This window comes from Macrotis lagotis, chromosome 1 (assembly GCF_037893015.1).
Source record: "Macrotis lagotis isolate mMagLag1 chromosome 1, bilby.v1.9.chrom.fasta, whole genome shotgun sequence".
NCBI classification, from domain to species: Eukaryota; Metazoa; Chordata; class Mammalia; order Peramelemorphia; family Peramelidae; genus Macrotis; species Macrotis lagotis.
The window spans coordinates 803,738,392-803,765,423 of record NC_133658.1 but is presented as its reverse complement, the minus strand read 5'-3'; the positions used below and the strand labels follow the sequence as shown (position 1 = coordinate 803,765,423).

The window sequence follows — 27,032 nt, the reverse complement described above, 5'->3', positions numbered from 1 at the left end:
ATGTATCTCTTCAAAACAACAAAACCAAGCACTTATGTTATTCTATTGTGATTATCTGCATGTGTATTCATGGGCTGAGCTCCACATGGACAGAGACACTGTTAGGTAAACTTGGCATCTCCTCTAGCCTAGTATGGTAGCCTGATGCTTTGGGACCCAAAGGTCATCCTGCAAAAACTTCTAAGCCCTGTCTCTCACTGGCCTCTTTCAGCACCAGATGAGCACTCTTTATCATCACCCTGTAGCCAACAACTCTCCACAAGGGAAGAGTGGGAGCAGCAAACCAAGTCAGGAGGAGGACTGTATTAACCCCTTATCAATATAAGGCTCAAAATAACCTGATGAGAAGGATCCAAGATGGATTGGTTTTGCCTTCTGTTAAATTGGATGAATTTTTCCCTGGATTAAACTAGACTGATTCTGCTCTCTATGGAACTGGATTAATTCTTATATGAAAATGAAGTCTACCCATTCTTGGAAGTGGATGAATTTTTCCTTATATGGAACAGTACCATTTCTTTATACATATATATATGCATATATATATATATGAACTTAAACACAAAAAAGGAACATTTCTATATAGAATATGGAGAATTCTAAATAAAACTATGATTCTTCATTACGTACATTTTGCTTTTAAAAATAAGTAGATAGGGAGGGAAGGAAGGAGGAATCATGGGAAATAGATAGATAGAGAGAGAGAGAGAGAGAGAGAATATATTTCAAAACTGTTCTGATGGTGCTTCTGTCTGAACTTTTTTCTCTACTCTTCCATGTTTTTTGTTTGTTTTAAGACTAGATCTCCCTCTCTCAAACAGGCTGGAAGCCTCAGTCACTCAAGGAATCAAATCCTACTGTCAAACATCTGGGGAGCTCTGACCCAATACAGAGCTGGACTGATGGCTATAATGCCAAGTTAGCTTCCCAATACAGGATACAAACCCTTCAGAAATATTCCCCAAAGATGGTAGAGAAGTGGATTAGATAGACTGGGATTGGACAGAAGAAGGATGGGAGAATAAAGAGAGGAGAAAGGTTCATCTCCCCACTGCCCAGTCTGGCTCCTCTGAATCCAAAGATGAGGCTGTTTCCACTCTTCCCAACCCCCTTTTCTATGTGGATCTGCTCCCCTGGTACTACCACAAACATTGCTTCCCTCCTTATCCAGGTGAGAGAGTAATCAATAAATGAACGAAAGGAAGAAAAAGCCTTTATTAAGCACACATACTAGGTGCCATATCAATACAAATGCAAAAGCAGTCACTGCCTTCAAGAGCTTATATTCTAAGAGGGAGAAATGTTACACACATAAGGTGGCAAGGGGGTGGGGTGGAGTGGGGCACTTTGGTCCAGAATGTAACAGATGGCCAGAGGAGCAATGTGCCCCTTCCAAGAACAACAGAGAGCTGATCTGATTCTGATAGTTCCAGAACTAGAAGGGGGTGTAGGGTAGGCTTTGGTGGCAAGCTTGCTGGCAAGGTTGGTGAAAGAGAAGAGAGCCAAGCAGTATGGGGTGAGGCCAAGTATAGCAGAGGTTTGTCTGAGAAATAATGGGCCAGGGGAGGAAGGTAGTCACTTATCAGGACATCAGAGACCCAGGCAGGACACCAGCTCCAAGAGAAGAGGGTTTTGATTTCTGTCTGGCCAGCTTCAGTCAGGAAGATGAAAACAAATCCCATCTGGAATTCTGGGTCTCCAAAATTAGGAGAAGGTCATGGGGTCGGTAAAGGTTATCACTGTTAGGTCAATGTGACCTAACAGCTGCAAAAGTGAATACAAATCTGAGCTACATAAAAAGAGGTATAACATTCCTAGTGAGAAAGAATCAGTCCTTTGCCTTGGTCAGGCCCATCTAGGATACCATGTCCAGTTCTAGGCACCACATTTTAGGAAGGAAATTCAGAAACTGGAGCACATCCAGAGAAAGGCTACTAGGTCAGGATGGGGACTGGAGATCATGTGAAAAGAACAAAGAACAAAGAATCTTTAGCTTTAAAGAAAGGGGGGGAATGGAGGCTGAAAACAGGCTTCATTCAAATAAATGAAGGGCATTCATGTAGAAGGGACATAAGGATTGCTTTGCTTAGACTTAGTTGTAAGAACCAGGAGGAATCAGTCAGATGCAGAATGGAAGGGAAAATTCCCTAATAGTGGCGTGAAATGGTTATCCCGAAAGAGGTAGATTGTTCATTACTAGGGATGTCATAAGACAGCTATCTGCAGGAAATGAGCTCTAAAGTCCTTCCAGCTCTGATATTCTGTGTCTAAGATATTCACACACATATGTACTACAGATGTAAATATAGTACGCTATATATTTACATATATGTATATTTGTGTATATATATACATACATATAAAGTATATGTGCGTACATATGCCTATATTTTTGTCTTTATACTGAACACATCATGAAAAGCTTGACAAACAAGTATCATTGGCCCCATTTCAAAGATGGGGGAAATTGAGGCACAGAGAGGTTTAAGTGACATGGTCATCATCACACTCACACAGAGACTCAATTCCAGACCCACAAGGAGCAAATTTGGGTCCCACAGCTGAGTTTAAGGATGACATTCATCCATCCATCCATCCTTCCTTCCTTCTCTTCTTTCTTCATTCCTTCCCTTTTTCCTTCTCTTCTTCCTCCTTTCTTAACTTCCTTCCTTCCTTCCTTCCTTCCTTCCTTCCTTCCTTCCTTCCTTCCTTCCTTTCTTTTCTTTTACACCCTACTCCTTTCCAACCTTTTCGTCTTCCCTCTGCTCCTCATATCATACGGTTCTAAATCTGACTGTGAACTCCTCAGACTGTCTGAATTGTTTCGGACAAACTAGAGAGAGAGGTATCCCACTGGCATGTGGCAGGGGTAGGAAGGAAAAATGGGAAAAGTCTTGGTGAGCAATCAAGAACTGGACTATGTCTCAGCTTGGTAAACCTTGGTCCCAGTAGCAAAAGTCCTAGTGATGTAAAGTTCCCAGATGTCTGAAAGGAAGAGTGACAGGGAGGCAGCACCTTCTTCCTCACTTTATCCCCAGGAAAACAAAGAAAAGGGGTTATACTTTAAGAGAGCAATCAGCCCTTCACTAGACCTAGGTTTGCAAGCATCACTGAAGATTCTGGCTTTCTAACTACAAGGGGGTTGGCTTTCACCCCTCATAAAATTACAGGATCTTTCTTCCTGATGTTGATCTGGAAAATAAAACGATTCAGTCAAAACTGAGTCATCAGGGTTTCTGTGCACTTAGGTGCTTCTAACAACCCAAGGGACCTCCTGGAAAAACAGATGTTTGAACTGGAGATGTTAAACTGTCCAAGTCTCAAGAAAGTGCCAAGAAGAGCATAAGGTGAAGCTTTATAAAACAGAATCAGTAAAAATCCCTCAACAATTACATAGAATGCCTTTATCCACTTCCAAATCCCAGTTGTGGGAAAGAAAAAAAAAAGTACAGAGATTCCCATTCTTTGTTTCTCTAGTTACATAGACCTGGAATCACATTTTCAAAAGACAAGAATACTAGGGTTTTTAAAAAAAGATGGGTTCTGGTCCTCTTTTTTCACCTAACCAACTAAAACCCCCTAGTTTCTAAAATAGGAAATAGGAAAAACCACAGCGAAGCAAGGAAAAACATCTTTAAGACACTTTGGTCTCAATACTGAGATGACAAGAGAGAAGATTCTTTGGCTTCTTGGGTTGATATGGCCTGTTTTGCAGAAGAACATCCATATTGCTTGGAGGAGGAGGGTTTGTCCTTTGGTGCACCCCTTCCTCCTGGACCCCAGTTTGGGCATGGCTAAGAATCCTGTCTCTCATTACAGAAGGGGTTATATTGACTCTGTTCTCTGACACATATCATCCCATTGCCCAGGACATGGGCACATCCAGATATTCAGATGTCTACCTAAATGGGTACTAACTCCCTTTAGGAAGGGAAAGTGACAACAGCTGGTCTGAACTGGATGAGATGATGCATGGAGTTGAAATTCTTCAGTGTTTGGCAGTTGATTCAACTTGCAAAGAAAGCTATGGCTTTGGTAGCTGGTAGAGAACCTGGCTGCACCTATGTACTCATGTGAAATCCCTTCACCTCTAAAACAGGCCCCATTAGCCTAATGGGAAGCTTTAAAAACAATCTGGCTTTGGCTCTCTTGGTGAAAGACCAAACAGAATTGACAAAAAGAGACATATTCCGATGTGAAGATGAACTAATGAACCTGTTGTGAATGAACCATCCTGGCAAGTCCTCCATGCTCTAACAAGGTGTTTGAGTTTGGGATGGGGAGTTGGGGGAAGATCCTCTGACTTGTACAAAACCTGCAAAGATCTCCTCTAAGTCCCACTCAGTCATTGGATAACTTCATACTGATGAAGTCATTCCATAGTGTCACATAGATCCCCTAGGGGTCCATGGATAGTCAATAAATGGGGGAGCCAGGTCTTTCTGACTTAGTGCTCTCTACACCACACAAGATGTTGTTACTTTCTCTGAACAAAAGGGACCCAGGAAGGGGAAACTGTCGTGATGGAAGGTAGGGAAAGTGAGGTTGTGGGTAACTGAGAAAAGGAGGTGGTGAAGGGCAGTGAGTGGGAGGAGGAGGAAAGGAGTGGGGGGGAAATGGCTAACAGACTAGATTAGAGGTAAGAGCAAATTCACAGGGCCACTGGCATGTAAACAAGAGACTTTATGGTGCCCTGTGTCTGATACCTCTCCATTACCTAAGAAATAATGAAGGTCCCAGAAGGTCTCTGGTACCATCAGACACTGTATTCCAAGAGATACATGCATAATTCTTGTATGTGGTAAATTTATCCTGGGGAAATAAAGAAATCTCATTGTGTAAATGAAGGACTCCAAGGGAGAGCTGGAGTCAAATGAGAGCAGGTCCAGCCATGCCCCTAACAGACCATGGGTTCTCCAGGGCTGTGGGGAAGACCTAAATGTGTGTAAGATTGCTGCTGCTCAAGACCTGGAGGGAGATGGTGCCAGGAAGGTCGTTGGAATTCCCATTGCTTCTATCTTGAAGGTGCAGGGTATGTGATGTCTGGAGGTCATCAGGATCCCCCTTTAGGGCCACCTGCCCTAGGAATTGATCCAAAAAGAATTTGTGGTTCCAAATCTAGGACAAGAGCATACAAAGAGTGACATGTCAAGGGATTGAGATAGTAAGGGCAGCCATATGGTCACAGGAGAGAGAGTGCTTGACTTGAGATCAAGACTTGATTCTGAGATTAAATCCAGCCTCAGACATTTAAGAGCTTTGAGACCCTGGATTTAACCTGTCTCAGTTTCCTCATCTGTAAAATAGGGATAATAAAAGTATCATTACCCCAGGGTTGTTGTGAGGCTCAAATGAGATAAAATAGCAAAGTACTTTACAAATCTAAAAGCTCTTTATAAACACTAGCTATTATTATCATTATTAGGATCAGTTAAATTAAAGCAAATTTGATGAACATCATTAAGCACCAATTATTATATTGCAAAGTATCAAATGCAAAGAGATGATATGAACACAGTCCTTGTCCTCAAGGAACTTGCATTCTGATGGGCAATATGACATACATACATACATACACAAATACACACATACACACACATATACTGAAAATACAAAGTAATATCAAGTAATTTCAAGGGAGAATACTAATAACTTGAAATAGTAGGAAAAGAGCATTAAGAAGGAAATGACATAGGAGAGGTGTGCAACTGAAACCTTCAAAGATTTCTTCTCAGTAGAAGGAATTAAAAATACACAGAGTTAAATTATGGGGCTAGAGCACAAACTTATGTTTCAGACGAAGCAAAAAAGGCAAGGGTAGCAATTGATCTCTTTTTCTTTTTTGTAAGGCAATTGGGGTTAAGTGACTTGCCAGGGTTATCCTGCTAGTACATGTGAAGTGTCTGATGCTGGATTTGAACTCAGGTCCTTCTGACCACATGGACAGTGTCTATCCACTGTGTCACCTAGTTACCCTGATTATAATCTATCTCAGACCTTTGTCTGAGACAATAAATAGACAATAAATATCAATATTAAAGATATATGCACCAAATGGCATAACATTTAAATTCTTAAAGGAAAAGTAAAGTGAGTTACAGAAGGAAATAATAAAACTACAATAGTAAGTACCTCAAATGACACCTCTCAAACCCTGATAAATCTAACCAAAAAATAAAATAGAATGTAGGACCTGAATAGAATTTTAGAAAAATTATAAACTATTGAATATATAATGAAATATACTGAATGGGAACAGGAAGGAGTACATGGTAGTGTCATAAAAATGAATGTGTATTTTGGAATAAAAGAACTTTTGAAACAAAGATTAAAAATTAATTGAAAACTAATTCAATAAAAGGGAAACTTCCTACCAATTAGAACTATACAAAAATGAAATAGACTGTTGAGAAATATTATGGAGTAGTTTCTTATTTATGGACTGGTTGACTCGAATATTCCTGCCAATCTATGACTATTACCATTCTCTATGAGCTGGGAGCATATATCAACTGGAAGGGGTCTTCTAATTTATTTAGGTCAAGTTCTTCACATGGTACTTCCTCTTGTCTCTTTCCCCAATATGTCAGTAACTGAATAGTTTGTGTTTAGCTGTAGGTGCCACATTTTAGAAAATGAATCAATATGGTGGAAAGCATAAGAGGAAGGAAACTAAGTTGGTGAAGAAGAGACTGAAGAACTCTGTTAAAGGCACTGGGAAGATTTAACCTCAAGAATAGAAGACTGAGGCATAACAGAATGGCTAGATTCAAATATTTCAAGGGCTAAATGAAGGCTATCCCAAAAGGCTAGCCTTGAACTAGGAATAATGTGCCAAAATTGTAAAAAAGATCAATTTAGGCTTACTATCAGGAAAAATTCTCTAATAATTAGAATCATCCAAAGAGAAAAGAGCTACTTTGGAAGGTGGTGGATTTTCCCTTTTTAACAGAAATCTATGTTTTAGAGAGGATTTGTGTTTAAATAGGAGGTGGAACTAAAGGATGACTGCAGTCCCTTCTAAATCTGATAACCTATGATCAAATGAGAAACTGAGGTGGAATAAAATAAAACAACTTATGCAAAATCACAGTATGGGATATATAAATGAAGGAACAGTTAGGTTTGGAATTAGTTGAAATGGTAGCCTATTAGCTTTTCTTCCTCCTAATACTGTCCAAGTATGTCATTTTGAACCTGTTTTCTCATTTGTAAAATGGGATAATACGATTCAGAGCAAATACTCATGGATTTCTTATAAGGAATGCAGTAGAAGACATGTCAAAGGTCTTAGTGCAGTTTATAGTTTCAAAACTACACTAAGACTTTTGGATATCCTATATAAGAAATGTGAGTTTTCAATGTTTTGCTAGAACATGACTAGGTTAGGATAAAACCCAGGGCTCTTGACTGTTCTCAGTGTTCTTTTTAATTCATCAACCTTCTTTTCTTGAAAGGTAATGCCTAGGAAAGACTCACCTGGACTATGATGGGCTGCTCCGGCTTCTTACGATAGAAGATGCCTTTTACTTCATACTCTGGGGAGCCACTGTGCTTGTACACATCTGATCGGACTGTCTCTCCTTCACATTTGATGATCACATAGGAATTAGTCCCTGTGGGAAAAGAAATGGATCAAGGAGAGCATGGAGGGGAAAGAGGTAGGGCAGAAAGGATACTATACACTGAGAAAAGAACCTGCAATCACTGCAAACACTCAGTCCCAGCATCCCCACTGAGGCCCAGGACCTGTCATTTCCAACTGCTTTTTTTTTTAGGTTTTTGCAAGGCAATGGGGTTAAGTGGTTTGGCCAAGGCCACATGGCTAGGTAATTATTAAGTGTCTGAGACCGGATTTGAACCCAGCTACTCCTAATTCCAGGGCCGGTGCTTTATCCACTGCGCCACCTAGCCGCCCCTCCAACTGCTTCATAAAAAAATGCTCTCCCCTGAGCATTCCATGGGCATCCAGCATCCACAATGTCACAAACTGACCTCTGATTCTATAAAGGGAATCTTTATTCTCCCAGTCACCCAGCTTTGGAAACTCATTTTGGATTCTTCCCCCCTTATTCAGGCATCATGGTATTATGGATAGAATTCTGAATTTAGAATCAGATTTAACTACAAGATTTGAGTTTCTACCTAGTGAGACATTCATTGGATGTGCAACACTAGGCAAAACACTTAACTTTCTCTGAACCTAATTTCTCATTTGTAAAATTAGGGTTGGATGCAATGGATCCTAAGAAGCTAAGACCTTGCAATTACTAACAAAACTTTGTCAATCCCATCTCCGTGTCTCATATTCATTTCTTTTGTTCACTCACACAACTACCTCCATAAAGCACTTTACAATATTGACTCTTCTGATTCTCACAACCTTGGGAGGTAGGTGCTGTGATTATTCCAATTGTATGGGTGAGGAAACTGAGGCAGACAGATTAGTGGCTTGCCCCAGATCGTGTCTGAAGTTGCATTTTAATAATAATTAACACATTCTAGCACTATATGCTGCACACTATGCTAAGTGTTTACAAATGTTATCTCATTCAATCTTCACAACAACCCTGGGAGAAAAGTACTTTTGAGGAAACTGAGGCAGACAGATGTTGAGTGGCTTGCCCAGGATTCATCACTAATGTAAACTAAGGCTGCATTTGAATTCAGGCGTGACTCCAGGTCAAGCACCTGGTCTACTGTATCACCTAGCTGCCTCATATACATTTTCTTCAAGGTCTTGCTTAGATGCCTCACTCTTCCATGAAGCATCCTTTACTTCTACTGAAGTGTTTCTTCCTATAATGACCCATTCTCTGTTGTAATTCCTCTTTCTAACTTGCAAATAGTTATTTATGTACAGACCTTATCCCCCCATTAGACCATATTCTCCTTGAAGGTAAGGACAATGTCAACTGGGATGACTGGGAAGATAGGGTCTTGGGGTCTTACCCTTAGATACCACAATCCCTAGTTTTTATCTGGTCTTTTTTCTTACCCAGACAGGAGAGTTTGTGTTAGGAGATTTGCTGCTCCTTAGCAGCCTAGGATCTTCTGATGCCTGGGACTCACTATATTGAGACAGGAACTAGTATGAAAATTTGATGATAATCCTTTTATAGGATTAGAACCTATGGTTTCTATAGGTATATCTTAGTTTAGAACCCTTAACCCTATTACAGGGTCAGAAATCCTAAGTTCAAGAAATTCACCAATCTCAACCTTTAAAACTCAGCCTTTCTATACTATTCTAATCTGGATCAAGTTAGAGGTCTTAATTTCATTGAGAAGGGGGGGAAACCATGACACCTCAAGGAAGGGGCATGATGAATAGAAGTGGAAAAAAAGAAAAAGAACACCTACCTTCTGAAGGGGAATCCCTCAGCCCCTCAGCTTTAATGATATGGACCTGGGACACAACTTGAGGGTAACCGAATATTCTATTCCACCACCAATGTCGGGGCTGATCCAGGCACAATTCCCTGAGGGAATGAGAAGAGACAGAAAATGAGAGGAGGGAAGAGGAGGTGAGAAAGGGGAGATAAAAAAATGAGGAAAGAGAAGGAATAGATTTAAAGGAATAGGGGAAGGGAAGCAAAAACATTAATCAGGAGAGTATAGTTAGGGTAGCAAGATAGTTAAATCCTTCCATTTAAATCCTTCCTTTTCATTGGATAGTTGCATTCTTATATCACCTCCTGTGAATTCATGGGCCTACTGCTAGTCTTCTAACATTAGGTACTTTCCATCCTATCTGGTTTTGGCAGAGTAATCTAAAATTATTAGAGTACTTTTAAGATTTAATATCAAAAAGTTTCACTAAGCTTTTTGGTGCATCCTAGGAAACAATAATAGCTAACTAACATTTACCGGGTATTTTATAAACAGTATTAAATATAAGAATCAAAACAAAATGAAGTAGGTGCTATTATTATATTTATTTTAAAGTTGTAGAAACTGAGGTAGGCAGGTTAAATGACTTGCCCAGGGTCATGCAGCTAGTGAGTGTCTGAAGACAGATTTGAATTCTGGTCTTCCTGACTCCTGGTCTAGCATTAGGCCCACTCCACCACTTCTACTTAGACCTCATGTTACTGCTCAAGCATTCCTACTTCCTCTGTGATGTCACAGATGGTTTGCTTCACTGCAGAGTCTCAATTTCCTCATCTGTAAAATGAGGGATTAAAGCTAGATAATTTCATTGGTTTCTTCCAGCTCTAAATTCTATTATCCAATCTATACAGTGTTTGATAAAGTAGGAAAACATAAATTACATAGGAAAAAAAACCTCCTTATTTAAAAAATAGAAAGCAATTTGGTAAAAATTAGGTTATACTAATGCCATTATCATAATCTACAATACATTCTAAATGGAAAAGCAACTTCGGTATTAGAGAGAAGACAAAAAACTTACTCTCACAGCCATGGATAGGGGATGTATTCTTAACCAAGAGAGATAGAAGCATCCCCAAAAGATAAAATAGATTACTTTGATTATATAAAACTGAAAAGCTTTTGCACAGACAGCATTAATTGTATTTACAATAAGAAACAAAGCAATAGAATGGGGAAAAAATCTTTGTATTGTATTCTCTGACATGATTTTGGTATGAAAGATATAGAAACAGTAATATAATAATAATTTATACATGCATACATATATATATGTATATATATATATATATATATACTAATAGAGATTCCTCAATAGATAGGTAATCAAAGGATATGAACAAATAGGTATCAAAAAAAAGAATTGCAAACCACATTAAAAATGCTATAAATCATTAATAATGAAAAATTCACTTTTTAAAAAATGCAAGATTCCACCTCACATCCTATAAGTTGCCATAAAAGACCAAAAAGCTGCAATAGCCAATGTTTTGTTTTCAGACTTTTTCAACATATCTCCTGGTTGTGATTTTTTTACTCTCAAAAAAAATACAACTTGTCATATGCAATGATTTTCTGAAAGAGAGAATTAGGGACACTTGGAATTACTATGGTGAAGTAAACAAATTGAAAATATTAAGAAATACTTATTTTTTTGAAAAAATTAGTTTAGATGGAAGAGTTGTAGGATAATAGGTATGAAATTTTCAGTGGAACTGTGAAATAATATAAGCATTTTGGAAAGCAATTTGATACTATGCAAATAAAGTGTTCATGCCCTTTGAATTATAGACTCCATCACTATACTTAAACCCCAAGGAAGGCATCAAAAAGAAGAAAGTCACCATATACATCAAAATGGGGAGAAAAGTACTTTTTTGTGGTGACAAAGAATTGGAAATGAAGTAGATTTAAATTGATTGAGAAATGGCTAAATAAATCATGGCATGTGAATTTTCCTTCTTTCATTCAAGAAACATTTATTAAGTGCCGGCCATTGTGCTGAGTGCTGAGGATACAAAGAGATAAGATAGTCTCTACTCTCAAAAAGCTTACAATCTAATGGAGGGGACAACATGCAAGCTATGTACAAGATAAACTGGAAATAATTAAAAGAGAAAAAACTGGAATTAAGAAGAGTTGGTTTCCTATAGATGTGGGATTTTAATTGGGTCTTGAAATCAGGCAAATCAGTAGTTGAAGTGGAGGAGGGAGAGCATTCAAGACATGGAGAAAAATGCTGGGGGCTGAGAAATGGAGTATTTTTTTTTGTAGATCAGTCAAGAAGTCAGTGTCACTGAATAAAAGAGTTAGTCTGGGAGTCTAGGGATCAAGGTCTAGAGAGAAAGGAAAGATAGGAGGAGACTGGATTAGGAAGGGCTTTGAATGTAATGAATATTACTGTACCATAAGAAATGATGTGTGTGATAAATCCAGAAGAGCAAAACCAAGGAAACAAAAGATAGTGACTATTTCAGTCTATTGATTGCAGCCACAGGTCTACCATTATCTCATTTTGTGACCCAGGATAAGTATCTTTCCTCTCTCTGGTATAAAGTTAAAAATATCAGAACAGTAGGACTATGATAAGTGGGCAACTGGGAGTTACCAGGCAGGGAAGCAAAGAAAACAGAGTTTGCTTTCCTCCCTTTACCCACTCTCTTTTCACCCCAACCCCAAGCACTTACTGGCAGGAGGCACGCACATCTGTGAAGATCCTAAGGAGGAATTCGCATGTCTGTCCTGGTTCAAAGGTGGTGGGGATGATGACATATCGGCCTTCCTTCTGTTCAGTCCGTAGGAAGACACTTCGTGAATTGATATAGATGGAACCAGCTGCCCTCTCCTGTACAGTATGCAGGCGGTACTTTCGGTTTGACTCCACCTGTAGAAATAACAGTGTCTGAAATTTTTCCATTCTTAGGATTCTGCATAAACTCACAAACTTCTGCTCCCACAATCCTCCCTAAGGTAGCCCAATGGGATAGAATTAATCCCTTGAAGACCTTAGTATCTTAGAACCTTATAACTGATAGTGACTTAATATTAAGAATAACAATTTTTTTTTAGAATGTCAGAACTGGAATCATCTGTAGAACATATAATGTACAAACTAAGAAAGGTCTGAAAACACAGAATGAGGAGTAAACTTTATAACCAGGGGTGTTTTGGTAAATGTTTTAACAACCATTTCTCTGAGGAAAGCTGAATAGAGAGAAGAAAAGTACATGAACAATAGACTTTTAAATTTAATCTTCTTTATTAACATTTTCTCCATCATTTTCTTAAGTTTAAACAAAACAATCAATCAAGCTGATCTGTAATTTGCTGATCTTTGAGGTGTAAATTTTCATCCTGAAAATTTTTCTGTTGGTTAGAATCAGTATGAATTAGTCCCCACGCACCTCTACTTGCAACATCAAGATGAGGCTTGGGGGGCAGCTAGGTGGCATAGTGGATTGAGCACTGGCTCTGGAGTCAGGAGTACCTGAGTTCAAATCTGGCCTTAGACACTTAATTACCTAGCTGTGTGGCCTTGGGCAAGTCACTTAATCCCCCACTGTCTTGCCAAAAAAAAGCAAACAAAAAAAAAATTGAGGCCTGAGAAGGGCTGTTTGAACACAGAATCCAAATATTCCAGGATACTAAGAGTAAGGGAATTTAGCCCACCAAAAATCCAAGCAAGAAGGAGCTTCAGAAGTCATTTAACAGAATTCCTTCATCTGACAGATGAGAAAAAGAAGGCCAGATGGGTAGAGGATGACACAGCAAGTTTATGCTAAGTCTTTTGACTCCTAGTTCAGTGATCTTGTTATTAATACATCATCTCTATCTATATCATGATTCAAGAGTTGTTGGTGGGATAATATGGATCAGAAGAGATATGAACTCAAGAAAAACCAATAGGGTTTAGCAATTGATTGGATGGAAGGAGAAAAGAAAGATATTTGAAGGTGAGAAAAGTATAATAAACCATATTTATAAAACAGTCGTTTATATTTAGCGAAGTTCTTTCCCCATAATCCTGGAAGAGAGGCAAATAGAACATCAAATGCTGTACTAAATGCTTTAAAATTATTAGCTCATTTGGTCCTGGGACAACCCTGGGAGGTAAGTGCTATTATCATCACACTCATTTTACAAATGAGGAAACAGACAGAAAACTAAGTGACTTGCTCAGGATCACACAGCTGAAAAGTGTCTAAAGTCGGATTTGAATGTGTCTTCCTAACTCCAGGCCTGATACTCTACCCACTGCACCTCTTGCCTATGTAATTTAAACATTTAAAAACATGTTCACCAGAATTAAAGGAGTCTATTATCCAAGAAAGGGAAAGAGTCTTTGGATTTCCTGCCTGTGGTCAGGCAATCAGATGGCTGAGAAGCTTTTGGTACCATCAATATAAATAAGGAAACCTGAAAGAGATATGGGTTTGGGAGGAGTGGGCAGGTGAGGAGGAAATAACAGCAGCAACAGAAAAAATAATCACTAGTATGATAATATGGCCAAAGTTAGCTAGGTGTTTTATATGCATTATTTCACTGATCATCACAACTATACTGGAACAGGGGTGATATAGATAATAAAGCTTGTACCAAAAGTCTTAGTACATATTTTACAAATGAAAACATTAAAGATTAGGCTGCATAACTAAGAAAGGTTGTGTGATATACAAAAAAGTTTAAAAGTCTTAGTTTCTGGAAAATTAATCATGTTATTAATTATGGTTAGCGAATACTTAATAAAAGGGTTGATAATTTAGCAATCTCTCATGAACCGAAGATGGTTTAAAGTAGCAACTGACACTTATATATCCTTGGAAGAGTGGATATTCCCAACAAAAAGCAATCCACTCTTATTGGTTAACAGTCATTGAAAAGAATGAATATTCCGGGGCGGCTAGGTGGCACACTGGATAGAGCATGGGCCCCGGAGTCAGGAGTACCTGAGTTCCAATTCGACCTCAGAAACTTAATAATTACCTAGCTGTGTGGCCTTGGGCAAGCCACTTTAATCCCACTGCCTTGCAAAAAACCTAAAAAAAAAAAGAATGAATATTCTAATGAGAGGTGAATCTATTCTAAAGAGGGTCTAGGTACTGTGACTTCATGTCACTCTTACTGCCAGACCACCTTGTAGTCCCCCCAATCTAGACAAAGAATCTACCCACCCCAAGCCTCAGTGGAGCACAGTGCCCCACCCCCTTCAAATTAAACTAAAATCTCTAATTTTTGAGCAGATCTAAATTTTCCCAGTTGGGTTAGGTCTGAACAAGATTGAGAAAAAAGTTAATCTAGTCTCATTATTAGTTCTATTCTTTAGGAGTTGATTTGACCTAGTAGAGAATGAGGAACTAGGAAGAGAAAAAAACCCTAGCCTTTCCTCAATAGGAAATGATTATCAGTATAAGAGAGAAATGATCATTTTTCTCAGTTGGATGCAGAATTTGAACCCAGTTCTCTACTGAATCCATGTGCAGTGACCATATATACTGACTAATAATTACTACTAATAATAAAGATGATGACATCTATGTAGAACTTTATTAAAGCAGAGGTGTCCAACCTTTTAGCCCATCTGGTCCACATCACCCAACAAAAACCCCTCAAGGGCAGAATACAGATTACAATGCAACCCCTACCACTACAGTGCAACAACAGGTCACAGGTTGGACATATCTGGTTTAAAGATTATCTTATTGACATTATCTCATTTGATCTTTATAACAATGCTCTGAAGAGCCGATAAAAACTTTATTATCTCTCATTTTACAAAGAAAAAGACTGAAGCTCTAAGAAAGAAAATAGGATTTGTCCACAGTCACAGGGATGGGATCCAAATCCCAGTTCTAATGCTTAAACCAGGGTCCCTTTCTACTCTGCTATACAGAGTCAGTCAGATGAGGATCAGTAAAATGCAATCTGACTTTCAGACTAGAGACAAAAGGCTCCTACAATCACCTTGAGAAAATTCTCAAAGATGGACTCATTTTTGGCTGTGAGTTCTGGGAAACATGGAACTGAGTGAGGTGTTCTCACCAGACCTGTAATGTCTTGAGCTCAGTCCCAGGAGCATTCTGATGGTCAGGGCTCAGAAATGTGCATCATGTCCATTCCCATGGGGAAGGCTAGGGAACTATCATGGAGGTCACTGTCAAAGCACTTCACAGAAACCTGCCTGCTTACAAACCTTTACGCCAAGGAGAAATAGGGACTCGTTTATTATGACAGGATCACAGGACTCAGCAAAAGAGAGTAGAGCTCTCTCAACTTGCTCATTTGACAAAGGAGGCACAGACAAGGGAGGTAATTTTTTTTTTTTTTGCAAGGCAATGGGGTTAAGTGGCTTGCCCAAGGCCACACAGCTAGGTAATTATTAAGTGTCTGAGCCTAGGTTTGAACTCAGGTCCTCCTGACTCCAAAGCCAGTGCTCTATCCACTGCACCACCTAGCTGTGCTCCAAGGGAAGTAATTTTGTTCAAGATCACATAGGCAGGTAGTTGCACAGCATGGACTAAAACTCTGAATTCTCAAAATCTGAAATCCAAGGGCTCTTACTCTTCAGCCCAGCTCTATGCAAACACAGAAATAAGCCAGGTTGTGGACCTCCAAAGCCAGGAGAGAGTAGGCAGCCTATTCTGTTGGATTTAAACACAAATCAACAGGGTGAACTTCAGACCACCTCTGGTCACCATCCTCACCTTCCCAGGGACAGAGAAGAGGGCCACTCACGGCCAATTAGAATCTTCTATCTTACCTGTGAAAGTGGAGCTTTCCTATGAGGGGAATAGAGCCTGCCTCTGGCTCCTTACCTTGTAGATGTCAAAGCCTATAGCCAGGTTCTCTGCTTTGCCCTGCCTTCGGGTGGTTCGCTTTGTTTTTTGCTGTAGACAGATGAGCACCTCATCACCTGGTTTCTTCACATTGAATACATACTGGGGAAAAGAGAAAGAGAAGGACAGGACTTCAGGTTCATGGAAAAAAGAAGCAGAGCATTTAAGAAATGGCCCATATCACAGAGATTATCTAGTTCAGCTTTATCTATCTCATTTAACAAATGAGGCCCAAGAGAGAAAGTGACTTGCTCAAAGATACTATATACTAGAGCCAGAATTCAAATCAGACTCTTAAACTCCAAATTCAATGTTCTTTCCAAAATATTAGGCTCAAAATCATGTGATTTAGGAACCCAAGATGGTATGACTAGAAAAGACTAATGAATAGAGGAAAGAACACAGATAATAACAGTAGTAATAATAATAATAACTAGGGACCACACCTGTGATTTCATTAATGTAGTAAAATCCCAGATCAGGAAACCCTATCTACTTATACCAATCATCACCTTGTCTGAAATTTGTGCTTTTCGAAAGTTGGCAAAAGCACCTGTGTAAAATTGCACAGAAATCATGAAGATGATGATGATTATAATGACTGATATTTAAAGAGCTCTTAAGAAGTTTGTGGGGGGCAGCTAGGTGGCACAGTGGATAGAGAACACCAGCCCTGGAGTCAGGAGTACCTGGATTCAAATCCAGGCTCAGACACTTAATAATTGCCTAGCTGTGTGACCTTGGGCAAGTCACTTAACCCCATTGCCTTAAATAAATAAATATTTTTTTTCAAGTTCCCTTACCCCCCCCCCCCAAAAAAGTTTGAAAAGTATTTTACAAACACTGTTTCATGTGGTCCTCACATGTGGAAGTCAAGACAAAGGGGTGTGAAGTGGTTTGCTATCAGTTAAGTGGGCAAACTGAGAAATGTTCCTGATATAGTAAGTAGTTCATACTTTTAGAATATGAGAGATGTGAAGGACCTTGAAGACTACCAAGTCCAATCTCCTTATTTCATAGATGAGTTTCCATTACTCAAAGAGAAGGTAGAAAACCATTTGTTGGGCATCTTGTAGAAGGAGTTTCTGCTTAAGTGTAGGTAGATTAGTTGTTTTCTGGAGTCAATTTTAGCTCTGATAGTCTGTGATTTCATGAAGGAGATATTTCTTTGGAGGGGGGTAGGGTGGAGAAACAAGGGAAGGAGGGAGAAATGACAGAAAGATGCAGAAGGATAGATACTGAGAGATGTAGAAAAAGAAAGAGGCAAAGGGAGAGAGAGAGGAGAGATTGAGACAGAGAGGGAGTGAGAGATAGAAAAAGAGAAAAAGAGAAGGAGACAGAGAAACAAGGCTCAAACAGAGAAACAGAATGAGTAAGGAAGAGAGGGAAGAAGGAAAGAGAGAGGCAGAGAAAAATAAAGGGAGAAAATGAGGGAATAAGAACAGTGTAGTAGGGAAGGGTTTGAGTGTGTTAGGTTGAGGAAGTTAAAGTTGTAGGGGGAAGTGGGCTGAATGCTCGGGTGAGGGAAGGAAGGTGACCCTAGTGTCTTAAAGCCAGGATGTCAAATTCAAATAGAAATGTCTCTGTGAAAAAAAATATCTCTGTGGTTGCGAATTGATGCAGAAAACTACAAATTAAAATATCTATGTTGTGTTATAATTTTATCTTTTTTTAGGTTGGTTTTTTTTTGCAAGACAAATGGGGTTAAGTGGCTTGCCCAAGGCCACACAGCTAGGCAATTATTAAGTGTCTGAGACCGGATTTGAACCCAGGTACTCCTGACTCCAGGGCCGGTGCTTCATCCACTGTGCTACCTAGCCATCCCAATTTTATCTATTTTGATGACCATTTCCCAGTTACATTGAAATCTGGTTTAGCCCTTACTGCAGAGCCAGGCAATGGATCTATCTGTCAAATTCTACTAAAGGTTTTGAATATGAGTATGATAGGTAGCTATTGCCCAAGAACCTACCTACCTTAGTTTAAAGGAGCCTATCACCAGATGAAGAGAATGGCATATTTTTGGCTATATAATTATCAGTAATAAGAATCTATGAAAGTATAAAAGGATAAAATTTGTGGAGTGTCCATACTCATGAAATTAGACTTCTCCAGTCTTGAAGGAAAGTACAAGATCCTTTTGTTGTGTTGAGTATTTTCCTCACTAGAATCCTATAGGGATAGGTAATGCTAATTGCTAGAATCCTCATTTTGGTGGAAACTGAGGTCCAGGGAAAGAAGATCATACACTCAATAAATACTAGTGCTGGGACTTCTGACTCTTGTTGAGTTCTTTGTACTTTATCATGCTTCCTTCCTAATTTCACAAAGGCAGAATATAAAGGCCAAGGTCATACAAAGGTCATGACAAAACTGGAATTTGAATTTAGATCTCTTGATTCTTCCATCAACGATTGATTCATTGACTGTATCATGCTGCCTCTTTGCCCTTTTTCTCATCCTGTCCATCGCCTCCCTCAAGATTATAGGAGCATGGCTTATATATACAAGATGTCCCCAAAATCTTAGTTTATAATTGTACTAAGGCTTTTGGGATATACAATATATTTGGGGCAGGAAGTAAAAGAATGCCTGGAAAGAAAGAGAGAAAATCCAAAAGCAGGGTATCTCACCTGGGGGTTCTGGAAGAAGGTTTCTTTGTGGTTGACACATCCTCCAGTGCGATTCTTCAGAGGATTCTCATGCCACTTCCACTCCCCTTTGATCTTTGCCTCTTCCCAGGTCTTATGGATGCTCAGGTAGGACGTGTTGATGATGAGACATTTAATGAGGTCCGTGAAATTTCGGCAGAGGTCTTCAAATGTCATCCTGGGCAAGGGGATTTTATATATAGTGAGGAATGTACCAGCATGCTACAGAAGGGGAGGGTGCCCCTTCAATGTAGAAAGATTCTATTCCTGATGGCACTAAAACCAGGAATTGATGAGATGGAAGAACTCCAGTCTGAGATTCATGAGGATCCCAGTGCTGGTAATCCTATCAGAATATAATTTAGGATAAATCTTTTCTTTCCTGGGTGTCAGTTTTTTGACTGAATATTCTTACAAAAGGAGTAAAAAAAAACTGGAGAAAAAAACTCAGTTATTGGTCTTGCTGTCTCCCATGCCTTCCTGAAACAAACTTCTTCACTATCTCTCAAAAGCCCCAGATCCTCCTTCAAAACTCAACAGGAGAGCCATCTCTTACATGAAGCCCCTTCTGATCTCTTCAGTTGCTAAGGTCTCCCCCATTGTTCCCACCACCCAATGATCTTGTATTTCTTTATATACATTTTCTATTTATATGGACATATTTCTGCTCTGATAGATTGAAAGTTCTTTGAAGTTAGGAAATTTTTATTTTTATTTTTATATCCCCAGAACACCGCACAGTGCCTGATCTAGGTAATGTGCTCAATAAAAGGTTATTGATTGACTAATTAATTGAATATGGTAGAGTCAAAAAGACAATGACCTTAGAGTCAGAAAACATAAGTTTGAATCTGCCTCTTACAAGCTGTCTGACCTTGGATAAATCCCTTCTTACTATCTTATCTTCATCAGAGGATAAATTAAACCATCCATGAATAATTATTAAGATGAGCCTTCACCAGATAGGTACTCTACTAAGGTTACAAAGAAAGGTAATAATATATGTAAAGTGCTTTATATACATTTCAAAGTGCTTTTGAAAAGGGGAAGCTTGTAATCATAACTTAATGGGATGTGGAAGCATCAAAAAAAAGTTTTATTAGTAGAAAATAATTATCCTCTTGAGGGAGCCTTGTATTTATTGAGCACTTGAAATCCATTTGCTTAATTCACTGGTAGAAAAACCCAGTCCTAGAGAAGGGAAGGGACTCCTTGGACTTGTGGAAGAGTCAGAACTATAAGCAAGGTCCTTCCTGACCAATTCCATATTCTTTCTACTATCCTGCGTCAACCTAACTTTGCAGAACCCACTTTGTCTAACACAATTCTCTCCCTGTGCTGAATTCTTAACATCAAAGTCTCTCCCAGCCACCAGTCATGCCTCTCTGTGTTTAAGACTCACCAGAATTCTCCATCATCCTTTATGGTCACACCAAGCTTCTCCCTTTCACTTTTGCTTACTTTTTGCCATTCCTCTGAACTGTAGAAGGAAATTGGGGTGGGGGGTAGAGACAACTAGTTAGAGAAAAATTTTAGATTTCATGCCTTTCAAATTACCTGATCATATATTATTGGGTATTACACTTATATATGTGTGTCCTATCCTTTTACCAGACTATCAGCTGTTAAGGCAAAATTGATGCCCTACCTCAACTTGGATAATGAGTCCTTTGTTTTTACTTTTTTTAAACTGGACCTAAGATCTCATGGATATAGAGAGCTCCCAAGGAGGAAATTCTTGTCAATGAAGAAGGGTATCTATTCTTCAACTTGCAGTCAATTCAAGAAGCTTCTGATGTGCTGAGTGTGGAGGCTACAAAGAAGGGTTAAAAAAACCAATCCCTGTTTTTGAGGAACTTGGACTGAGGGAGGAGATAACATGTAAACAACTACATTCAGGCAAAATATATCTAGGATAAATTGGAAATACTCTCAGAATAAAAGCACTGGCATTAAAGAGGATCAGGAAAGTCTTCCTATAGAAGGTTGAAATTTTGCTCGCAGAAAAGAGGGAGACTAGATGGAATATTGTGTTAAAGGAAAATAAGGAGACCAGTGTCACTCAATCATAGAGTATGTGGAAGGAAATAAAGCATTCAAAGTTTGGAAAGATAAGAAGAAGCCAGATTAGGAAGGGATTTAAAAGTCCAAAGATTTAAATTTGATCTTGGAAGTAATTGGAAGCTATTGGAGTTCATGGGGGGGGGGGTGTTAAAGGGGGAGGACCCAGGGAGGGAGAAGGGAGAAGGTAATATATTCAGACCAGTGCTTTAGGGAAGGTCTTTTTGACAGCTGGGTGGAGGATGAGCTGGAATGAGAAGAGATGAGCAAAGAGACCAATAGCAAGCTGTTGCAACTGTATCAGAGTAGTGGCAGTGTCAGAAGAGAGAATATACAAAAGATGTTATATGTAGTAGGCTAAAATAGATTAGATAGGATTTGGCAATAGGTTCAATAAGGAAAGGAGAGAGAGAGAGAGAGAGAGAGAGAGAGAGAGAGAGAGAGAGAGAGAGAGAGAGAGAGAGAGAGAAATCGAGGATAATACCTAGGTTTGGAGCCTGAATAACTGGAGGATGGCAATAACCTCAACAATAGTACTGAAGTTAGGAAGATGGGATTGGTGGGGGGGGTCTGGGGAAAGATAAGTTCAGTTTGGGATATGTTGAGGTTAAGCCTAGAAATTAAGTGACTTGCCCAAAGATTGCTCAATAAATATGGATCAGAGGCAGGACCTGAATCCAGGTAATCTTGACTTTGAGGTGCTCTGTGCTATACAGTCAGAGATGTACTAGAGACAATTTGAACTCACTTATCAGAGTTGATTATTAGATTTCAGGGTAATATTTATATCTCAGAAATTGGTCAACATTACAAATCAAGGCTTGATTTATTGTTGTTATTTTTAATTATTGATTCCACTTTAAAAAGTGATGGGAGAAACACTGATACTATAGAATAAACTTAAGAGTATGTCATGTGTAAACCTTCCCATGAAGAGCTAGTTGTAAACATTTCCCAGCAACCCCTGTATATAGTCTCTCATAACGGGAAGCATAAATATCAATATCCCAAGCTGGGTGCTAAGGCAACAAGGCATGCAGTAGTAAGAGTGGTATCTGGTACAAATCAGTCTTGCATAATAACACTGGTCCCTTGAGATGAGATGAGTAGTCATTTGTTCCACACAAGCCAAGGACAATACTAGCCTAATTATTTTCTCTATCAGTGTGACTAGTATTGGAAAGAAAGTGTACAAATACTCTAAAATAATACAGTTATAAGTTCATAGCATCTTAGGATCATAGACTAACCTCAAAATCTTAGGCTTAGAATTATATTTTCCCTAAAATTGACTTGACTGTTTTATCTTTGTTGCTAGAGAGAATTCTGTGTATATTTGGAGTTTTTATTAGAAAGGACTAATTTTAAAAAACCAAAAGCTAATTAATAAATGATTTTTTAAAATTATAAGATCTTAGAGTAAGATAATGATAGAATATTATGAATCTAGTTTATTCTGCAATTCCAGAATATCACCATACAGCCCCAGAATTATAAAAAAAATCTTTGAATTTGATAGAATCTTGGAATCACTCAGAATTATAGAACTATAGAACTTTAGAATCACAAAAAATCTCAATGTTAGAAGAAACCTCAGAGGTCATTTAATACAAACTCTACTTTTAGCATTAATTCACTTCAGCCATGTGGTAAACTGATGTGGGCTGGTAGAGGGGAGAATACATTTGTAAGGCTAAATTAAAAGGGATATCTGGGTGAAACTAAATACACTGAAGGCAAGTCCAATCTTTGATTTCTTTTTCATCTCTCACACTGATATACATATATGAATATGCTATAGGTATATGAATTACAATATATACAAGTAAATGAATGAAGCATTCAATAGCCCTTTTTAAAAGAAGGTTTAAAAAATTTTAAACATAGCTGTTTTGTAGAAGGGTTCAGGTTAGGGTCAAGGTCAAGCTCAAAAGTCTTGAGATCAATCAATATCAAAGCTTATTCTAGGATTAGAACTCAATTCTAGGGATTGGGATCAAGGAACTGGTTCTGATCTATCCCCTAATTCTAGCTCAATGAGCCTCAATTTATGATCATAGTCAAGCTGATTCCAATGAATCACCAGATTTCTTTTTCATGGCAAAAACAACAGCTTCATCCCAAAGTCTGACCTCAATACATTCCTTTCCTTTCTCTCTTTGCATTTTCATTTCTAGGATTAACCACTGCCCTTGCAAACACAATCCAATGTCAAGGACTCACGTGTCACTCCAGGGACCATTCCACTCCCTTTCTCCCCATGGATTTCTCAACCGGATCATATCTAGCTTCTCCGACTTGAAGTAGGCCATCAGACCATGGCCCAGACGAATCTTTCTCACATCTGTGATGGCATAGGCATGACCCTTTACCAGTCCACAATCTAGGCGGGCTTCCATGTCAGAGTCTGTCATAGCCTAATCAACATGGGAAACATCAAAAGGGAGGAAGAAATCTTTAGGAGGGTGACTCACTCTCACCTCTCTACCACAAAAGATGAGGGGGATAGAGGAAATCATTGAATTTGGAGTTGTTACCTGAAATAGGTTCTGTTACTTTCTATGGACTGTGACCTACAAGTCATATTCTCTCCCTGAACATTAGTTTACTAATCTGTAAAATGTGGGGGTTGGACTAAACAATGACTACTTACTTCTAGCTCTAAATCTTACAATGTCCCTCAGCAATGTCCTGGCACAAAATAACAACTGATATTTAGCTCTTAAAGGTTTTCAAAGTGTTTTCATTATCCTATTTGATGCTTATATAAGTTTTATGAAATAGATATTGCAGATATTATCCTCATTTTATAGATGAGGACACTGAGGTCAAAGATGCAAAGAGATTTTTTTTCCCCTAAGTGTACACAACTAGTAAGGGTCAAAACTTAAACCCAGGACCTCTGACAACAGATTTAGTTCTCTTTAGCACTATTTCAAGATCTCATGTCTAGTCCTCTCATCTCTATTCTCCCTCCCAACAAAAAACCTCTGATGGCTCAGAAATCTAGATATTAGAATGTGAGCCTTGGTCTCTCTGGCTCACATAGTAAATTCCCAACATTCATATTAACTTTCCATGAAAATAAATGGGAAGCTATCCCTAATGGACACAGACTCAGGCCTCCAAAAGGTTCAGAGTTCAGCTTAAGTCTGGGGTACAGTTTGGCTTATGAGTCCTTTCACCTTAATAGATGCACTGATGAGTCCCCCACGAGAGTGGACCTTTAGCACTCGCTCAAAGAGCTGGTTCCGCAATGTCTCATCATTGGCATAATCCTCAATTGTCAGATCTATGGGCTCTGTGATGCCACCCGTGAAATCCACCAAGGCATCTGCAGTGTTGCCTCCATCGAGAGCTTCATAGCATCCTATTAGCCTATTGGGGAGGCAGGAAGTAAGGAGAAAAGAGTTATAATCATTCCTTCCAAGATATACAAAGTGTGAATCCTAAGTTTCATGATGTCTTAGTCTCCTCATCTCTAAAATGGGGATAATCATCCCAGTCTCTCTTCTTAACAAGTTTTTGTGGGAAATCACTGAAATCAGAGATATAGAGTGTTTTGTAATCACCAAAATCCTACAGAAATGAAAGTTGTTGGGGCAGTTAGGTGGTGCAGTGGATAGAACACCAATCAGCCCTGGAGTCAGGAGGACCTGAGTTGAAATCTGGCCTTAGACACTTATCATCCAGGTATTTCTAAATATCTATCTACTGTCTGCTCCCCAGGGACAAAGTGTTATTTATGCTATTGTCCTAGGAGCTAATCAAGTATTAGAAACATCCAGTAACATTATCTAATGAGAGAAGAAGGAAAGGGAAGGCCAATTCTCATCTTCCTCCCCCACAAATCAGGTCATGTGGCCCTTTCAATGGAAGGAGCAAAATGTAATGAAAAGAGCATTGGATTTTAAGTTTAAAAGATTTGGATAGGATTCCAGCTCTGCTTTTTACCCAGTGTCTCAACATTTCTTTACCTCTGAATCTTTTCAGAAATAAAATGAAGAAATTGTTGCCCCCTGCCCAGAGTCTTCGCTTACAGCTGAAAGGCGACAGCAGGACCTCCTGCCACCAGATTTCATGTTGCACAAATTTACTAATGCAATTATCTCAGACTTTGCAGAACTATTCATTTAATACCATCTAAGGCACAATGGACTTACTCCAGAAAAGTTTCAGTTTATTGTAACTAAATCCTTTGTGGAGTTTCAAATGTAATTTCAAGGAGAATTTTAAACAGACTGTACAAACTTCTCTTCATGTGATCCTCTGTCTTTTTTTTTAACCTATTTATCTATGACTACCACTTTTTTCAGTAATGGAAAGTTTTTAGTTCCTGGTTGTTTTGTGCATGCAGAATGTGTGGATTGGCTCCCAGGATCCTGAGGAGCACTGCGCTGAGGCCCTGACCACAGTTGGCCATGGCTTGTTAGGGATGTGGGGTTTCCACTCAAGTTAATGAAAAATCAGGTTTGTTTTCCTTGTGGGGGTGGGGTTGGGGCTCCCCCCACCCAGGTGGACACTTTCCATTTCAAGCTCAGTTTTTGTAGCTTATCAAATAGTAAGGCCTGGGGTGTGTGGGAGCATAGCCTAAGAACTCCTCTGGAAATGGTTCCAATATTGTATTTAATTTTGTTTGGTTACTTAACTGCTTGAATACTTGAATAAACCATTCTTCAAAACAAAATCATTTTAATCTTTTTAGATAATGGGACCTGAACTCTTTGACAAAGTTGTACAGTAGTTCTGCTGTGTAGTATATGATGTTGAGATCCATGAGTTCTCTTTACTTTGACAAAGTAATATAATTTGTATCTTATTTATCTGTAAGATATTGCAACAGTTAATTTGAATGTTTATTTATATAATGTTGATATTTTTAGGTCTTTAATACAGTGTTTCTACCTCTCATTTCTAATAGCCTGCCTTCTGGAAACTAGAGAATAACTCACTGAACTGTTGTTGGGAGCCTTTTTCTTATTGCCTAATGTATATTAAGGTCAAATAAAGCTAACAACAGCTTCTTAAAAAAATAAATAAACAGATAAATACAGTAAAATAAAATGAAGAAATTGAAGTAGATGAGTTTTAAAGTTCTTTAAATTGGAACATTCTGTTCTGAGGTCCCTCCAGCTCTGGCATTTTAGATTTTAAGACACTGCCTAGCTCTGAGAATGTTCTAAGACCTCTTCCAGCTCTGACTTTCTGTGTTCTAAGAACTCTTCCAATTCTGACCTTCTAATTTCTTTTTTTTTTTTTTTTGCAAGGCGAATGGGGTTAAGTGGCTTGCCCCAGGCCACACAGCCAGGTAATTATTAAGTGTCTGAGGCCGGATTTGAACTCAGGTACTCCTGACTCCAGGGCTGGTGCTCTATCCATTGTGCCACCTAGCTGCCACTGACCTAATTTCTAAGGTGTCTCCTAATACTCATATTCCATACTCAGCCATTCTGTGTTCTAAGAACCCTCTTGAAATGTTGTGATTCTGTTACCATTTGTTAAGAACCTACTGTTGGGCAAAGCACTGTGCTAGATCATGAGAATGCCAAGATTATGTTTGTATGTTCATACAACAAGACTCTTAGTTGGATTGTATTATAGAGGTCAATGAAACAAGTCCCAATCCCATTCTTCATGTTCCTTATGCACACTTCAGTCTCTTGAAAAAGCTATAAAATTTAAGAGGCTACGTGTCAAGTTTCACAGAGGTCAATGAAACAAGTGTCCATGATTAAGCAACATTTTTTTTCTAATTTTAACTCTCTTATCATTTGAGACTAAAAGTCCTTTTCCCTGCTTACAATAATCCCTTGCTTGCCCTCCAGTCCCTATAGCCACCCCAGCCCAGGGGAACTTACTTGGCATAAGCCTTCTCAATCAGAGCACACCAGAACTCATTCTTAACATTGGAGTGGCAGTAGATGAGCTGGTTATAGATTGTAGGCAATCGGTCATCAATGACTACATCAACCCACTCTCCAAAGCGCCAAAAGTGGAAATGGAACATTCCCGTATAGCTCGAAGGGTCATCAGGGTCCCATTCCTGCTCCTTCCAATTGGGGATGACCTAGAGACAGAAAAGAGACAACCCTCT

The 27,032-nt window shown here is 38.9% G+C and overlaps 1 protein-coding gene across 4 annotated transcripts in view; it reads right to left on the bottom strand.

The window, feature by feature from the left end:
* Window positions 1-685: 685 nt before the first annotated feature.
* Window positions 686-27,032, bottom strand: part of CAPN5 (calpain 5) — a 157,631-nt gene continuing 131,284 nt past the window's right edge. For all 4 annotated transcript variants that reach the window (XM_074216939.1, XM_074216938.1, XM_074216941.1 and 1 more), the window contains 10 exons: window positions 26,797-27,005; window positions 24,124-24,316; window positions 23,162-23,355; window positions 20,280-20,357; window positions 18,860-19,055; window positions 16,206-16,328; window positions 12,081-12,277; window positions 9,364-9,482; window positions 7,480-7,616; window positions 686-5,118 (listed from right to left, as the gene is read on the bottom strand). In XM_074216939.1, the coding sequence (XP_074073040.1) occupies window positions 4,936-5,118; window positions 7,480-7,616; window positions 9,364-9,482; window positions 12,081-12,277; window positions 16,206-16,328; window positions 18,860-19,055; window positions 20,280-20,357; window positions 23,162-23,355; window positions 24,124-24,316; window positions 26,797-27,005 (1,629 nt within the window). In that variant the 3' untranslated portion in view covers window positions 686-4,935. The remainder of the gene's footprint in view (window positions 5,119-7,479; window positions 7,617-9,363; window positions 9,483-12,080; window positions 12,278-16,205; window positions 16,329-18,859; window positions 19,056-20,279; window positions 20,358-23,161; window positions 23,356-24,123; window positions 24,317-26,796; window positions 27,006-27,032) is intronic.